Consider the following 18,345-nt stretch of genomic DNA (forward strand, 5'->3'; position numbering starts at 1 on the left):
TTAGCGATGTCACGCGTTCGGTCATGCGTGGAGTCATCGTCGCTGGCGAACCAACAGTATCGACCAACCCAGGTAAATCTGATGATTGAACTGTAATTTTCTACTTGATTGAACTGAACGATATATTCTGTGCTGCTGCTGAATTGACTTTATAAAATTAGATTTATATTTGTAATTAAGTTTAAGAGTATAGACTTCATCGTTTCTTTTCAGGTTAATCGCATTGCGTATTTTGATGTGTGTAGTATTATATTCGGGGCCGTCCAGACGCTTGTAATGCAAACATGTGTGTGGTGATGTAACTTTCGGTGTAAACTAGTACTGTACACATCCGGTCACGTGCGACCTAGTTGGATAATTCTGCTTTTTTTTCACACTCTGATTTTTCAGATTATTACAAAAAAAATTTTCCATTAGAGATAGGAGATTGTAATACGTATTCATTTTCATTTCATACAGATTTATGTAATGTACTTTGGCCATTTGTGGAATCTTGTGTTTGTAGGAAGCTGTATTGTTTTCTTAATAACTAGTGGCATTTGATAATATTATTGGTCGGAATTTGTTCTTGTTGTACAATTTTACCATGGATAGAGATCATAAAGTGCAACTCATCAAGGTGCTGGATGAGATGGGACTTGCACCCAAGTGTAAGGATCCTGGGGAATTCAAGGAGTGGATGTCATCATACCTACAAGAGCAAGGAGTTAGTGCTGATGTTAAGCCCAGGACAGAATCCAAATAACACCATATTGTTACTCAATAAGCTCGACTTCGGCCATTCAGTGGTGATCCATCTGCGAAGCAGGAGCCCTCATATGACTTGTGGCGATAGGAAGTGGAGCGCTTAGGTCGTGATTCTACAGTCACCGAGGAGATGTTGGCTCAGATCATACATAGATCACTGCAGTTGGACAGCAATTATGGTGTGGTAGAGAATCAGGCGGCTTTAATGGGTAAGTTTTATAATGCCAGGCAAGGAGATTCTGAAGATGTTACCTCCTGTGGTCGAAATTAGAAGATATGTTAGTGAAAGCCACGAGGGCTGAATCACTGCCAATGACAAAGCGGGACAATATGCTGCACAGCAGGATATGGAAGGGATTAAGACCTGCACTAAAGGAAAGATCTGCAGCAAAGTTTGAGTTATGTCCATGATATGAGGATATTAAGGTGGAGTTGCGCAAGATGGAATCAGAGATGGCTATTGAACAGAAGTCAACTACTAAGACAGCTACATCTAAGCTGGCATGCAGTGATACCTCTAATGAAGATCCAAGGTATGATAAATTGGAAGGGATGATCAAGCAGCTGACAGCAGAAGTGAGGAACATGAAGTCAAGAGACGGCAAAGTGAAAAATTCTGGTTTTGGCAACCAACACATCACCAAACGACAATATGATGGTGGGAGACAAGAGTATGAGGATTATCAGGGACATACATGTTATCGCTGTGGACAGGTTGGTCATTTTCAGATCATTTACGTCACTTGGAGATTCAACCACTGGATTGCTTACTTAATATTGAGTGCGCAGACGGGGAGTCTCTGCCATATTTTGGTTACATTGAGGCTGACATGGAGATGATAGGGTTGGCTTCTGGACAACAGACACATGGATCATTTTACTAGTTGATCCGGACAGTCATTACAATAGTAAAGTGCCATTTTTGATTGGAACTAATATCTTAGCTGTACTTATGGAGGATTGCAAGGAGACTCATGGAGTAAGGTTTTTACAAGCAGCAAACTTACACACTCCTTGGCTTTTATCATTTAGATGTCTATCGCTTAGAGAGAAGGAACTTGCTAAGTGTAAGAATAGACTAGGAATTGTGAAGTGTGCTGAGTGTAGTAACATTACACTGCAGCCAAACAGTCTGGTGACCGTAGCAGCATACTTCGACAAGCAGTTACCATATCATAGAACATGTACCATACTACAACCGACAGGAGAGGCCGTAACAGCTTGTGATGACCTTGACCTGACACCAGGGATAATCAACTATACTTATGGTGAGAAGATGCAGCTGAAAGTACAAGTTACCAATGTATGAAAACGATGGTTATTCGTCCAAGAGCAATTCTTGCAGAAATTCAGCCTGTGACTCTTGAGGATAAGCATTCTTCTTTTGAGGAGGAGGATATGCTTGATCAGTTCACAGCCTTACTAGAGAAGATTGACATAGACACAGATGGTCCGTCGGAAGAGGAAGTCAAGCAAGGGCAAGATTAAACAAAGCAGTTTGACGATATTTTCTCAAAAGGCTATGATGATATAGGATTTTCTGCAGCTGTACGTCACCAGATACAGTTATCCAAACAGGAACCGTTGAAGCAAAGGCACAGGAGAGTTCCACCATCTATGTATAAGGAAGTACAGGATCATTTGCATCAACTACTTAACACTGGAATCATCAGACCATCGCATAGTCCATGGGCATCGCCCATTGTACTGGTTAGGAAGAAAGACGGCTCGTTACGGATGTGCATCGATAAGAAGACTATTAAGGATTCCTATGCCCTTCCTAGAATAGAGGAGATATTAGATTGTTTGTCCAGTTCTAAATTCTTTACAGTATTATATATGAAGTCTGGTTATCATCAGGTTGGAATAGAAGAGGATCACAAGGCAAGAACAGTGTTTACTGTAGGCCCACTTGGGTTTTACGAGTTTAATCGAATGCCGTTTGGTCTTTCGAATGCGCCCGCAACTTATCAGAGATTGATGGAGGAATGTCAGGCCATTTAATGACTTACTGCCAGCCTGTGCAAAGAAGAAGGTGAAGCGAACGTCGGGGGTAAAGCAACAATGGAGTTGGGGAGAAAAAGAAGAGAAAGATTTTCATCACCTGAAGAATATTCTTTCTACACCACCAGTTTTAGCTTATGCTAGATACAACGAACCATTTGAGCTGCACATCGACGCCTGTGGATATGGCCTCGGTGCTGTGTTGTATCAACGTCAGGATTGAGAACTACGGCCTATCAGTTATGCCAGTAGAGGACTTAGCAAATCGGAACGTAACTACCCAGCACACAATCTGGAGTTTTTAGCTCTCAAATGGGCAATTACGGAAAAGTTTCAAGATTACTTGTACATGAATAGGTTCGCCGTGTTGTCGGATAATAATCCTTTAACGTACGTTCTTACTTCGGCAAAACTGGACGAAACTTGTCATCGCTGGGTCTCAGCTTTAGCAGCATTCGACTTTGAGATCTTATACAGACCTGGGAAGCAGAATAAGAATGCAGATGCCTTGTCAAGATTACCACAGGAGAAGATCATTGATCAGCGTCAAAGCAGTTTGTCAGTAGCTAGCTGACCCTGGCTATGTTAGTTGTTTATCCATGTCGACTACAGCTGTGGATGTATTACTGGACCCAGAGGGCGGTAACTTGGATGGTATATCTAAAAGACATTGGAGGAGAGAGCAATCTCAAGATCCAGTTCTGAAACCTTGGATGGATGCTGCTGTGGAACATAAGCGACCAAGACGCCAGAGTTTACCCATGACACGTTACAATACTATGTACTACCGCAACTTTGACAGCTTAAGGCTGAAGAGAGGTGTGTTATATCGAGATGCCATTATAGATGGGAAACCACGGGAGCAATTGGTGTTGCCAGCTCGGTATATTAAAGATGTATTACAAGGACAACATGATGACCTAGGCCATCCTGGCCGTTATAAAGTTTTGTCTCTGTGCAAGGACAGATTTTATTGGGCGAGCGTCACAACTGATGTGGATGATTGGATAAAGAAATGTCCAAGATGTCTTAGAGCGAAGACCCTAGCCAACATAAGAGCTCCACTAGTGAGTATACACACGAGTCAACCGATGGAATTGCTGTGCCTTGACTATCTGTCGTTGGAACCATCCAAGGGAGGAATTTGTAACATATTGGTTATAACAGATCATTTTACCAACTACGCACAAGCCATCCCTACCAGAAATCAGACAGCAAAGACAACGACAGAAGCACGTTTTAACCATTTCATAGTTCACTACGGAATACCAGATCAGGGTGCAAATTTTGAGAGTGACCTCATGAAGGAGTTGTGCAAAGTGCTAGGAGTGTCAAGATCTAGGACTACGCATTATCATCCGATGGGAAATGGCACCACGGAACGCTTTAACAGAACGTTGCTCAATATGCTCAGAACACTGGAGGAAGGTGAGAAACGTGACTGGTCTCACCATATTGCACCATTGGTCCATGCCTATAATTGCACGCGTCACGACAACACGGGATTTTCCCCTTTCCAGTTGATGTTTGGGAGAGAACCACGGTTATCTATTGACATTGCGTTTGGCATTGAGCAGAACAGTGAATCTACACCACTTCCAGAATATGTGGATAGCCTAAAACAACGTTTGAAGGATTCATATCAGTTAGCATCATCATTACCTAAAAAGGCCAAGAACCGACAAAATATACAATATGACAAGAAGCAGATAGGAGCTACGGTACAAGTTAACGATAGCGTACTTGTCATTTGAGGATATTCCGGGTATTCCCGTTTTCGTAGTCCAGCTGGAGTCCGGAAGTGGAAAGAAGCGGAAATTGCATAGGAACAACCTCCTTCCCATAGGAACACTACTGTCGGAGACGGAGAAGCCTGTTCCAGCAAAACGCACATGCAAACCGACAGTACGCGTGGTATCGGAACACACTCCTGTAGACACATGCGATGAGAACGATGAAGAAGACGATGTATATCATGTTATCGACAGTGGGAATTCACATGATTCGGAGGGCAGATTACCTTCCGATGTACATGTTGAAGGCGCGACGTCTCAGGACCCGGATGACGATTTTGGTGTACCTGAGGATGTCGATCATGTTGTTCTTCTTGGTGACGACCATATCTCCGGAGGAGAAGATTCTTCAGGAGGGGGAGAACAACAGCGAGAGCCGGAGATAGAGGAGGCTGGAAGTGGTCCAAGAAGGAGCGCTAGAACCAGAAGGCAGCCTCAGTGGCAGAGATCAAACGATTATTTATGTAGTCGGATATCGTCGTCGAAAAGTCATGGAACTTCCGGATTGGGTTGCTGGAGATACTTGCAAAGAAGGGTGTTTTATCAGGATCAGCTCCGGATGTTGGACACATACTCATCACGAGCATTTTGCAGTCAGGATATGGATGATTTGTTCCGTATATTATCTTTTTTTACGTATTTCAAAATGTGTAGCTATATATTAACTAGCAAGTCTGCACGGTATTGTTCGGGTACGTATGTACATGTATTATCGATGGAACTTTATTTACCACAGATATATTGGAGAATATTTTATATGTGTAAATTATTCTATAAGCTAAGTACATGCACGCCAAATGGCGGGAAAAGTTAAATAATTAAAGTTTATAAGTTTCACCGTGTAACATGTCCATAATACCTATAATGGTGATAATATATATATTGTTTTACTATTTGTATTGTAGGGTTATTTTATATGAATAATAAAAGCATGGAAATTTCAACTCGGCTTGGATGATTTTGTTCGGATTTACACAAGCATTATGTGACTCGTTAGGCTATGACTACAAAAAATAAAAGTTTTAAGGGAAGGCCCTAAAACATTTGATGGTGCTGTTAGGGATGCAATGCAGGGACAGAATTGAAGATAGAAATTCAATCTAAAGAAATACAACATAGGCGATATCTAGAGATATGTTATCGATGTAAAAAAAAAAAAAAAAAGCTTACCATGCAAGACCCCACTCAGGCTTCCAAGACAACAGACGGTTGAGAAGTAGTGTTCGACAGCCTTCTCAAAATCGACGCCAAGGTCCCGATACTCAGACAAGCATAGATATATTGTTCACACTCAGAACAGACAACAAGATATACAACAAAACTTTTCAAGAAATACACATCCTAGGACTCCGCAATGGATCTGCTTGCTTTGCAATAAGGAGTGTCACGTGAGAAACAAATGTCCCAACTCGGTGGAAGTCGATACAGAAATAACCAGTTAAACGAAAGCCCTCTCTCCAACCGGAAACCGATGAAGGGAGAAAACATAGATATACGAAAAAATGAAAAAAAAAAATGGTAGAAATGTTCCCATATCTTATCTTTTTGTCATATCAAGGATATTGCATACGTTTACAAATGAATTATGTGTCGAGACCTTTGATGACCAGTATTAATTGATAATCGTGATTGAATCAAATTGTTGTTCTTCTGTGATTTCTGATATGAACTGTCTCACACACTTGTTAGATTTCATCTTTGCTCTGCCTTTTTGTAAGTTTCTTTTCCTTTTTCTTGGCTTGTTTCAAATGTTTGCGTGATTTAAAACAAAGGACTAAAACAATGATGTTTTTCCAGTGCAATCTTATGTATGTCTTCATCCGCATAGCGCCGTCTTGGTTTCAAGATGTTCTCTAAGGTGAGGTGATAAGCTGGCAACGCAAGTTAAAAAAGGCTTTCGTTTTGAAATAAAAAAACAATGATATGTTTTGAAATGGTTTGGAGATTTCCATGTGAAAAACTAAATATCGTCCGGTCACTGATTTAAGGAAGTGACAGACATTTTAGTTGAAGTCTGCTTTGATAAGAAGCTGGGGATCTGTGGCTGTAAAAGTGCGCATGCAGGTGATACATATTAATGTCAGTGCAACGCGACATATTGCTACACTATAAAAAAAATATACAAAGCACAGACTTGTCTTTTTGTTTCCCTTTGAATAGCAGAGACCATTGACACGGACTTTGAAGAGGTAAATATAATAAATAGGTGTAGATATTATCAAGAAAAAATCAAAAAAAAATCACTGACACATTATATATACTCGATGAATAGTGTAACCAAGTGCACAAGGTTTACTTTGCCATTTCTGTTTTTGTTTTTAGTTGTTTTTGTGTACTTTTTTGTTTATTTGTTCTTTTCCTTTTGTTCTTATTCCACTGACATAATGCCTTTTATGCCTTTCTATGGAGACGCACATGGAAAAAGGTTGCTTCATCACATTTAAAAGAATGCAAACCTTACCTTGGTTTATACAGGGATGGAATAAATTCTTGTGTTATAGATTATTACATTTCCAGTCAATTCCAGTAGTAACACGCAACATTATACATATATCTTGCACGTGCATTTCTGCCATGTAGTATTACATGCGAGTATATGACATTCGTAATAAATCACTCAGTTTCACTTGAGATAATGGAGATAGGTCTATAAGTCTGGACTCTGGCAGCTCAAAAACTCTTGAGCCCTTAACATTGCAAATTGTGGCACTGTGAGGCTTTAATACACGTTTCTGAGATGTTCTTAGTATCGAGGAAATGTCCACATTTTCCTCTAAATATATATACGTTTATTTCTACCAATACGCATACAGACGCATATAGAATACATTTCTATTGAGGACATCAACAGCGTAGATTAAAAGGGAAAAAATTAAATAAATAAAACAAGTAAATGTCGTTTTCACAAAATTCCAAGGGGTGTGCACCAGCAGTTCGTAACTCCACATTTTCTTTTCTGATACGTGGTCGTTTGCTTACGTCTTAAACAGTCTACTTCTGATAAGGGAAACCTCTTCTCCATACCTCTTTGTTTACTTATTTTGTAGTAGTGCTTGGGATTCCTGATATCACCAATTTTTCTTATATCTATGTTTTCTCCCTTCATCGGTTTCCCGTTGGAGAGAAGGCTTTCGTTTAACTGGTTATTTCTGTATCGACATCCACCGAGTTGGGGCATTTATTTCTTACGTGACACTTCTTATTGCAAAGCAAACAGATCCAAAATTTCATATGTAGGTTCCTCTTGGTCACTAGTTATGCATATTGCATTTTGGGACCAGTTGGAAATCAACATGGCCGACAGGAGTCCTAGGTTGTGTGTTTCTTGAAAAGATTTTTTGTATATCTTGTTGTCTGTTCTGAGTGTGATCAATATATCTATGCTTGTCTAAGTATCGGGACCTTGGGGTCGATTTTGAGAAGGTTGCCCAACACTTCGCCTCAGCTGTCTCTAAATATCGCCTATGTTGTATTTCTTTAGATTGAATTTCTATCTTCAATTCTGTCCCTGCATTGCATCACTAACAGCACCATCAAATGTTTTAGGGCCTTCCCTTAAAAGTTTTATTTTCTAGTAGTCATAGCCTAACGAGTCACATAATGCATGGACTAAATGCTGTTGTATTAGGGGCCTATCAGAGTCTTGTGCGTCTCGGTAAGCGTCTTCGGCTACTTGTAGCAACCTTTCAGGCCATTGCCTGTTAGAGGACCTTTATCTCCGCAAATATCGGCTTCATAAGTTTTTTAAGATCATCCTAATAAAGATCTCCCTCCATTGATTCTATATGTCCCTTTATAAAATCCCCTACGGCCAAACATTAGTTTGGTAGACTATTTTAGGGATGGGGTTATTGTCTAGCCCTACGAGTTTGGACTATTTATCAATTTCCTTCATCCACTTATTTACTGGGATCCCCTTCAACCACTTGTTTTGACGTAGAGAATCTTGAATCGTTTAGCCATGTTCCTCAGTAATATTTCATTGCTAGCCATCCGGTTTTCAGCATTAAGTGACCGCCTGTGTCATGGACGGGTACTAAAGTAATTCCATCTCTGATGCCATTGTATCGCTTATAATTGTTTTAATGTAATTTGATATATAACGGTTAACACCTTGATGATCATATACCTTGAGGGATCCTGGTCACATGGCGCCAACTCTACCTTGTTACCCCTGTGGGACTGCTGTAACCAATGGATGCGTTTTTATCTTTATTGAAGATAAGATTAACATTAAGGATAACCGTGATGAATATATAATGTAGCATGCAGCATGCACGTGTGTGCATATGTATGAAAGGCGAGTTGGTGAACTGATCAAGCCTTCTAATTGTTAGAATATACAGTGTATGATAGTGTATGAATGATTATTAAATGTGTCTAATATATTTTTCTTTGACCGGAAATATGTCTAAAGATGTGAGAATTGAATATGTACTTTCCTTAGAAGCAGAAGTTAAGAAATATGCAGTGTTTTGCATGATACCTTCACTTTCATATTGTCTTTTTCGAAGAAAGAGAGTTTGTTACCAAATGCAGGTTATCGAAACCAGATATTGATTGATATGCGTATAAATATATTACAGGAATATATAGGCTATTGCTCTATGCAGGGATAATTAGTTTTGGGATCAGGAAGGTTATTCTCCCCCCCCCCCCCCCCCCCCCCCCCCCCCCTTTTTTTTGTGTTTATTAGTCATGATAGTTTTCCATCTTTACATTCGACATAGATTGGATTAAAACTGACAATGTGACTGAATCTGCTGAGTCTTTACAACCTTAAAAGCTTAAAAACGGATACAAGAGTTTTCATCAGTTTCAGCCATTTTGTAGGTCTTTTATTTTGGTTACACACTGTTGGTGCAAGAGAGTCTGGAATTAAATCCAAAATTGGAAATTTTTTGACAGCCCTGGTCAAGTTGAATGAGTCATCAAATTTGAGAGTCACGTAGGATTGATCTATATATACGGGCCGCCGAAAACAACCGTCAGTGAAGGCAGAGCTAGGGTACCACTCAGGACGTTTGATCTGACATCGTCTTAATAAAGAAAATAGAGTAAAATAAAACATCGAGAAAGGCGCAAGTCTTTGACTGTTACCTTATGACCACAGTCAATAACTGCCTGATGGGTTAATAAACTTAATTAAAAAAAATCATTAATTAAGTTGGAAGACATTGTTCCTAATCCTTTTGTCATTTCCAAGGCAATAAAAATATGTTTAAACAAACAAATATCATAGTCAAGTTACTATTCATTTGTGTTTTAACAATACTTGGAATTGCTGAGTAGAATGCTCTGACGGTAGTTTGGTGTCCCCGCGCTGGAAGGTACGTAATAAGTAACGCCTCTTCTATATTTAAACATTTATGTCCATTTTGATTTGCTTAGATCTCCTTCTAGATTTGTATATCTTGGTGCCTAGTGCCACTAACGAGTTTCTGTAAAGAAAATGTATTATTCATACACAGTATTTTGTGGCGAAAGGTTTACGGCTGATAGTGTTTACTTGATAAACCGCTTCCTTACTTCCTTGTGGGACTTTGAAATAGTGATCCATCAAATTAACATATCGCCCCTAGATCGTTACACGATCGGTAACTACGTACAAACCACGAAAGAATTATCAATAAATCATTATATATACACAACCTTACAGTGTACCACGTCTTCCGATTTTCAGGACAAATCCATTCGTATTAAAGATTTCTTAGTACATTGTATTACAGAATAACGACTTCCCATTGGCTACACTCGTAGGTTCTATGAGGCGATAGTGCCCGCCTCCTCCGTATACTATCTTTGGCGCGGGAATGAATGTTAATCTAGATTGACGTTCCAACGTCCTTTGTTGCTGTTATGCTAGACGACAAAATAGCTGACACTGTAAGGTTCTCCGATGGTGGTGCATCCAGCTGAATATTGAAGTAATCAAAGTATAACATATAAGAGAACAACCAACCAATTGAGTATTTCATTCAAATTCTTGAATTCGATATGACAATTATGGTTTATAACAAAAGTTTAGGGTCTGATATAACACCTAATCACCAAAAAAAAAGTTGGGTCCTTCAGCTCAAATTTTCTCCAGGGTAGCCATTTTGAAAATGGGTGAATTTCGCAGTAAAAATTCTCAAAAATCTTAAATGTTTACCTGTTAATTATTATTACCTGAACTTTTGGGGAAAAAATCAATCAGATTTACGAAATTTATATCAACATTTCTTATTGATAGTTACCTATCCGGCTACATATCTATTTTCTCGCTACATAACATACTGGCCAATCAGTGGCTGCCAGACCTTTTATCCTTGGCTCAACTTTCTATACACAGGGGCTGTTTCAAAAATATATTTTTTCAATTGGTTGGTTGTTCCCTATAAAATGTGATGTACTAAACCTATTACAGCCTTGTTGAGGGGACACCATTGTCTTATAGTATTGCCGAGATATATCATCAAAGAAATCAGTAATTATGACGCCATATCTTCCAAACTCAGTGTTTAAAGGTTGGATAATTGAAAGAAAGTACACAATGAATTTGAAAACAAAATCTACAAGTTTAGAAAGAAGGGTATACAATTCAGAATCTAAAATCGGTATAATAAATTCAAGAGACGTTCATATTTAAACGATTTTGACAATTTATTCTAATATTTTTGTCCGTGTATTGTAAAATATTGTGTGATTTATTACTGGAGGATGTCATCATCTTCGACAAAACCTGGTATAAAATGCCACGCCCTGGTCCTTCGTTTTTTATTCTCTTTTTATAGCTACGTAACCCGATAGCCATGACGTTCTTGTTCTGTTAATAAATGCGAGTTATAAATTCTAGCTAGCCTGCTGTAATGATTTATGTAGGCTTGTTTAATATCCACTCCATTTGACTGTAACATATTACTCAAATATTTGTTCAATGTTTGATGGTGGTTGGGATGTACATGATGATGTATGTTAGACATTGCAATGTGCCAATTCCTTACGTGCGCTGTCTTTGTCCCTGTCACACGACATATCGAAATATCTCCTTCACCTAGAGTTGTTACTTTGTAGAATATCAGGTTGCCCCCTCACATTCCGCCTCCATGTAGTGTTGTGGTTCATCAAGTGGCGGTTTGACCGAGAATATTCGTACACGACATTGCTATTTTTTGTGAATACTGTATTTAAGTTATTTGCAACTTGTTCAAGCGGCCCTCTATTTCCCCTGACGTCGCCTTTTGTTCGTTTTTACACATACTAATAACAAATGTTTAATGAGTATGTCTTAAAACTGAGAAATACTGATGCAAAGTGAAGCAATCTTCCTTGCAAGTGCATTTAAGTATTTGTGACACTTAACCGATGTCAGTTATAATCAAAACATATCAGCACAACTAGAAGTAATCCATGCATATTTTAGCAGTAAATTACAAACAATGTTTTTTTTTTTTATTAAATTGGACTTGGCACAATATAAGCACCACGCATCCACCCATCATCATACTGCATCAAAACAAATCATAATAATATTTGAAAAAAAAGGAAAAGAAAATGTAGGATTGTTCGTTACAAGTTTTGCTTATATTTTAATTGGATCATTTTCAGCACAAGAAAGTATTACGTAACAAACTTTTATTCCAGAAAGAGCTAAACCAACACCCTTATTAAATTAAAATATCCTAGTAACGTGTATGACAATCTCGTGTTTGCGTGATGTCGCTTGGGCGCCAAACCGATATATAATAGATACATATGTATGTAGAGTGTACTGCAATATTAACAATTGTTTCTTAAAAATACATTGTCATATGAAGACAGACATTATACGACTACATGCAGTATTTCTCTATCCATTGCTTTATGCAGTGGAACATGTTACCTCCCCTAATTTTGGAGTTATCCCCCTTTGCATATAATATCCGGTAGACATTATTTTTGGAAAAGCTACTGAGAAAGCAAATCCTATCATTGAAATCGGATTCCATCCAAAGAGTTAGAGCCGTCATTTATCATCATCGTGCTGCGGATTGGTTAAAAGTGACGTGTTTGTTGGTTTTTGCCGAGGAGTTATGACACGTTGATTCGGTGAAAACAAAACAATCTTGCAATTGTTTATTACAGTAGACATGTGCTTTTACATCTTCCTGATCTTTGTTTGAGATTGGCTTAAATCAATTTGTAGTTTCATTTCATTTGCCAATCGAGTCGTTATTTCAGTATATTGACGCTCGTACTATTTTGAGAGTTATTATACATTTCGTAAGGATTTGAAAGGGGCAGTGCATCAGTGCTTTACAATAAGCATTTTCGCATTGGTGTAAAGTTATAGAGATTCAATCAAATAATTCAAGGTAATAGTAGCATAGGTTGTTTATTTATATTTTTGTCAATGTTGATGCTGTACGATGATAATTTTCTACGTTGCATTTGTATATGTTCCATCACGAGAGGGAGTGTGGTGAAGCATTCCGAGAGAGATTCCACTAGCCCATATGCAGTACCAGAAGCTCACCAGACACATCGTAATTCCAATGGGGATCAAGGGACCAATCAGGGACTAACAGCATCACTATTGTAGGAGGCTGTGATAAAGGAGGCAGCTAGGGTAACCCCAGGCATTGTGGAAGCTGTACAGCAGGCCATAGTGCCAGTTGAAGGAACTGAACCGGAAGGTAGTGTGTTGAGCCATGTAAGTAATTCTTCCCCAACCATGAATTATCCCTCACAGGTGGTTGGTTCTGACCAGAAGGACAACAGACAGTTTCAGGTTTAATTTACCTCGGGCACACCCCAATTAATCCTGTGGTACTGGACAGACCGCCAGATAGATTACTAGTTAAGAAGTTAGTTTCTGGTTTTAAAACATGTTTCTCATTGCACTATCAAGGCCCAAGGAACCATACTATTTGTAGGAACATGCTTTCTATTTAAGGGCTGGGAAATTGCTTAAGAAATAGATGCAGGTAGGTTGGCGGGACCCTTTGATTATCTTCCCTTTACCTAGTCTTAAACTGTCACCTATTGGATTGGTTCCAAAGAAAGATGGATCTTTCTGACTCGTTCATCATTTTTCTTTCCCTAAGGATAACATTGTTAACACATTTATAGAATAAAAATTATGCAGGGTATTGTACACAAAATATTTGACCACATTATTGATATAGTACAATGCTTAGGACCTAATACTTTGACGAGTAAAATTGACATTAAGTCGGCTTTCCGCTTACTACCCATATGCAGAAGATTTTGAATTGTTGGGGTTTAAGCTGGAGGGGGGGGGGGGGGGGGGGGGGGGGGGGGGGTCATATATTTGTTGACAAATGCTTATGCAAAGGTTGCGCCATCTCTTGTTCATTTTCCTTGTTCTTTTTCGCTTGAATGGATTGTTCGAAACATGGCAACGTTAGGTTTCGAGGATAAAATATCTGATTTTTCGCGGGAATATACAATATTCGGTATAATCAGAACAATGAACCCCAATCTATTATACAGAGAACAGTTACACTTTTAGGCAGGAACCTAAAATGGCTACCAGCCTCTCAATCTTACGTCACTGATATCCAATAAATATAGTAGAATGATGTATAGAGTTTAATAAAGTTGATAAATATACATATGGAATATTTCACCGATTGCCACCAGCGTCTATGTCTTTATAGCAATACATGTCATTGGATCGTATTAGCTGTTACGATTGACCAAGTATACTCTGGACTGTATAGTTGGAGTTTGACATTGCATTACCTTCAGTTTGACGTAAGCGATAGTTTCATTCCTTTTTGGCGATACACGGTAAAACATCAAATTGATAAATAAAATGTAAAAAAAAGAGAACTATTATTTCAGTTTAGGAGATAAAGAAATTATAATTTCGGTTGTCCATTGAGAAGGAACACACATTCTGCATCTCTCAATCAGTAAATGGTTTTATTGAATGTCAATATTAATGTTTAAATGATAAATAACCAAAGGTAACAATGACGTCCGATAAAAAAACCATGATGTCCGATTGATAACCATGACGTCCGATAGATAGCCATGACGTCCGATAGATAGTCATGACATGGGATAGATAATCACGATGTCCGATAGATAGCCAGGATGTCTCATTGATTACCATGACGTCCGATAGATAGCCATGATGTCCGATTGATAATCCTGATGTCCGATGGATAGTCATGATGTCCGATAGATAGCCATGATGTCCGATAGATAGCCATGATGTCCGATAGATAGCCAGGATGTCTCATTGATTACCATGACGTCCGATAGATAGCCATGATGTCCGATAGATAGCCAGGATGTCTCATTGATTACCATGACGTCCGATAGATAGCCATGATGTCCGATTGATAATCCTGATGTCCGATGGATAGTCATGATGTCCGATAGATAGTCATGACGTCCGATAGATAGCCATGATGTCCGATAGATAGCCATGATGTCCGATAGATAGCCAGGATGTCTCATTGATTACCATGACGTCCGATAGATAGCCAGGATGTCTCATTGATTACCATGACGTCCGATAGATAGCCATGATGTCCGATAGATAGTCATGACGTCCGATAGATAGCCATGATGTCCGATAGATAGTCATGACGTCCGATTGATAATCATGATTTCCAATAGATAATCATTATGTCGTATTGATAACCATGACGTTGGATAGATAATCACGATGTCCAATTGATAGTCATGATGTCCGCTTGATTACCATGACGTCCGATTGATAACCATGACGTCCGATTGATAACCATGACGTCCGATTGATAACCATGATGTCCGATTGATAACCATGACGTCCGATTGATAACCATGATTTATCCCATAACCACGCTTGTTTCACAACTGATATGGCACGTGATAAAATTCGTAGCAGTGTGTTATTGTTTTTGTTTACACACCGCGGTGTGTAACCACTTTCTAAGCCTCCGATTGGTCATTTGTGACCTCCAACAAATCTGATTGGCTAACCTCTGGCCTTTGACCACGGACTATTTTTACTACTCTCACTTATCTTCTCTTTTTTTTTTGCCGTCTGTCTTCAAAAGATCAGCATGGACACGTTTTGATGATTTTTTGGTGCTCAACATTAGAGCAAGGGTACGTAATTTCGCACAGTACGTAAATTCGCACACCTGACGATTTTTTTTATATTTTTTTGCGTTTTTCCTCCAAGTGGTCGAGGACTGTGTTTTTTTGTTTATATGTCGACTAATACCAATCTTTAGTGGAACATTTGCCGTCTTAAGTACATCTTTTCAGATTAAGTTCGTTTTGAAAACATACTTTAACTGATACGACTCTCTTCCGATAAAATTGATACCGGATGATTAAATATTTTATTTAAAATAATCCCAGTTGTTGATTGGCATGTGAATTTGCAAATATTTAAGGAAAACATAATTTGATCAGATTATAAACAAAACTTAATACAAATCCACCAAGTATAACTAATAACAGCGCTGACCTGTAGACACCCCGTCATTTTCACTGCCTTGTTTACATTACCTTCGTAGGGAGCAGTCATTATTTAAAGCAAAAAATAGCGGTAAATTGACACTTTCCAATTTTACATTATTTTGTTTTTTAAGATTTTTTTAATCATGGCATTGGGCTTTATCTTAGTTTAGGATGTTGTTTGTCTATAAAATGGCTGAAAACTATTTTTACCAAAAAAATTAAAGAAGTTAGTTGGGTGTGCGAAATTACGTTCCCGATCGTCTTCAAACCCAGCAATAAACACAAGTTAACAACAGCTCCCATGCGCAGTGATACGTGTGCGCATATCAGGTTGCACACTTGTATGTTACGAAGCATTTGCACATCTAACAATGTGAGGTATTCTTTCTTGATTTGAAATTAATTTGATGGAAATGTATTAAGATACATACCGAAAGTGTGCGAAATTACGTACCCCCACTCTAGCATATTAAACTGGGTGAGAGGGGTCCCCGGGTGTCCTCATGGAAATGTCGATTAATCTGGGGTTTGAGTCGTACGAAATATAATTTGATGGTAAAATAGACGACGGATGGAGTGCTCAACACTCCAGCTCGGTTTCCGAAATATTTGTTGAAATGCACGATGTCTTGAATGAATAAATCTCAGAATGAACATTTAACATCACAATAACCAGTAATAGCATACCTACGAAATCCAGGAAAGGACCGATAATTGAATCTGACAATGATTAGTCTTATATTCAGCGGTGACGTTCAACTTCGCGATGATGGTGTCGTCTTCGAATATTTCGAGCGGAGTTATTTAAACAAGTTACCTATTAATAAATTACACAGATACAAGGACTTTCAAACTTATATTTCGTTTAGTGAAATAATATCATTTACAAATATAGTACAGAAGATATGAGTCGTGCATCTAAAATAGATGATAAGCTTTCGTTCATAACGACCTATATTTTGTCCCGTAGTGATTTGGTTCACGGAATTTAGTTGCTACGTTGGGAGAATTTGAACTTGACATGCTTACATTTGTAAGTAAAGAAGTTATGGGATAAACAAGTTCCCCTACTTGTGACGATTGTTTATCATTTTTATCCAACTCTCGTTAGTTAATTTTCTAATTTTGAAAAGACACTCGCTAAAGCTCGTGTCTTTTCAAAATTAGAAAATTAACTAACTCGAGTTGGATAAAAATGATAAACAATCTCCACTCGTCGGGGAACCTCTATGTCCGATTGATAACCATGACGTCCGATAGTTAGCCGTATAAATCTGACCACGACGGAGAGAAAAGCAGACAAAAATAACAAAATAAAAACACACACACACACACAGACACATGCCTACAGACACACATACAGACGCATGCCTACAGACACACATACAGACACAAGCCTACAGACACACATACAGACACATGCCTACAGACACACATACAGACACAAGCCTACAGACACACATACAGACACAAGCCTACAGACACACATACAGACACATGCCTACAGACACACACACAGAGACACATGCCTACAGACACACATACAGACACAAGCCTACAGACACACATACAGACACATGCCTACAGACACACATACAGACACATGCCTACAGACACACAGACACAAGCCATATGATGAAAGACATCGCAGCTCACAAGGAAAGCAGAATAAACCTTAACTTAACTAACAATAATGTGTCCAGCATGTTCTGTTATACGGGCGATGTCATGTGGTGACGCTTACCAATTCCTATTTCTTCATTTTATCGATTTCTTGGGTCCCATTAAACCTCATTTGTATCAGTTATATCAATTCATAAAAAATAGATGTAAGACCTCACGATGTATATTAAGATTATTTTAGCAGTGAATTGCTTTCAGTTGACACTTATGGGCTGATAATGCCAACAGGACAAACAAATTTAATGAAGAGGGCTAATGTTTTTACCTTTGTCCAGTTGGGGTTATAAGCCCATCACTGCAAAACTGAAAGCAGTTCAATGCTTGTATTTACCACTTGCGATTAAAAAAAAAATCCCCGCACTTCTCGACTGTGAGCCTGTGTTAACAGTTCTATTATGTTGTTCCGTGTAAAAGAATATAATGCGTAAGATCAATGTAATACACATATTTAATGTGAAAATACAAAATATAATCTATGCGTCTAGTTTTTCAAAAAGCAAATGTGTAGTTAATATGTTCTCCGCAACTGCGGTGTGCTTCACCTGGCACACTATTAAAGTTCGGCATGACGTGTGCAAATTCACTTGCTTCTAGTTTAAGCATACGATGGCTGATTCCATCCGGCCATGTTGCCTTATTTGCATTTAATGCATCTATTTGCATGTTT

General features: G+C 38.6%; 1 protein-coding gene across 1 annotated transcript; it reads left to right on the forward strand.

Moving 5' to 3' along the window:
• Positions 1-3,350: 3,350 nt before the first annotated feature.
• LOC117326432 lies at positions 3,351-13,302 on the forward strand. The gene is made up of 4 exons (XM_033883181.1): positions 3,351-4,472; positions 4,507-5,161; positions 6,705-6,733; positions 13,108-13,302. The coding sequence occupies exons 1-4, from the start codon at positions 3,351-3,353 to the stop codon at positions 13,300-13,302; spliced, it is 2,001 nt and encodes a 666-aa protein (XP_033739072.1).
• Positions 13,303-18,345: the final 5,043 nt, after the last annotated feature.

This window comes from Pecten maximus, chromosome 4, assembly GCF_902652985.1.
Source record: "Pecten maximus chromosome 4, xPecMax1.1, whole genome shotgun sequence".
NCBI classification, from domain to species: domain Eukaryota; kingdom Metazoa; phylum Mollusca; class Bivalvia; order Pectinida; family Pectinidae; genus Pecten; species Pecten maximus.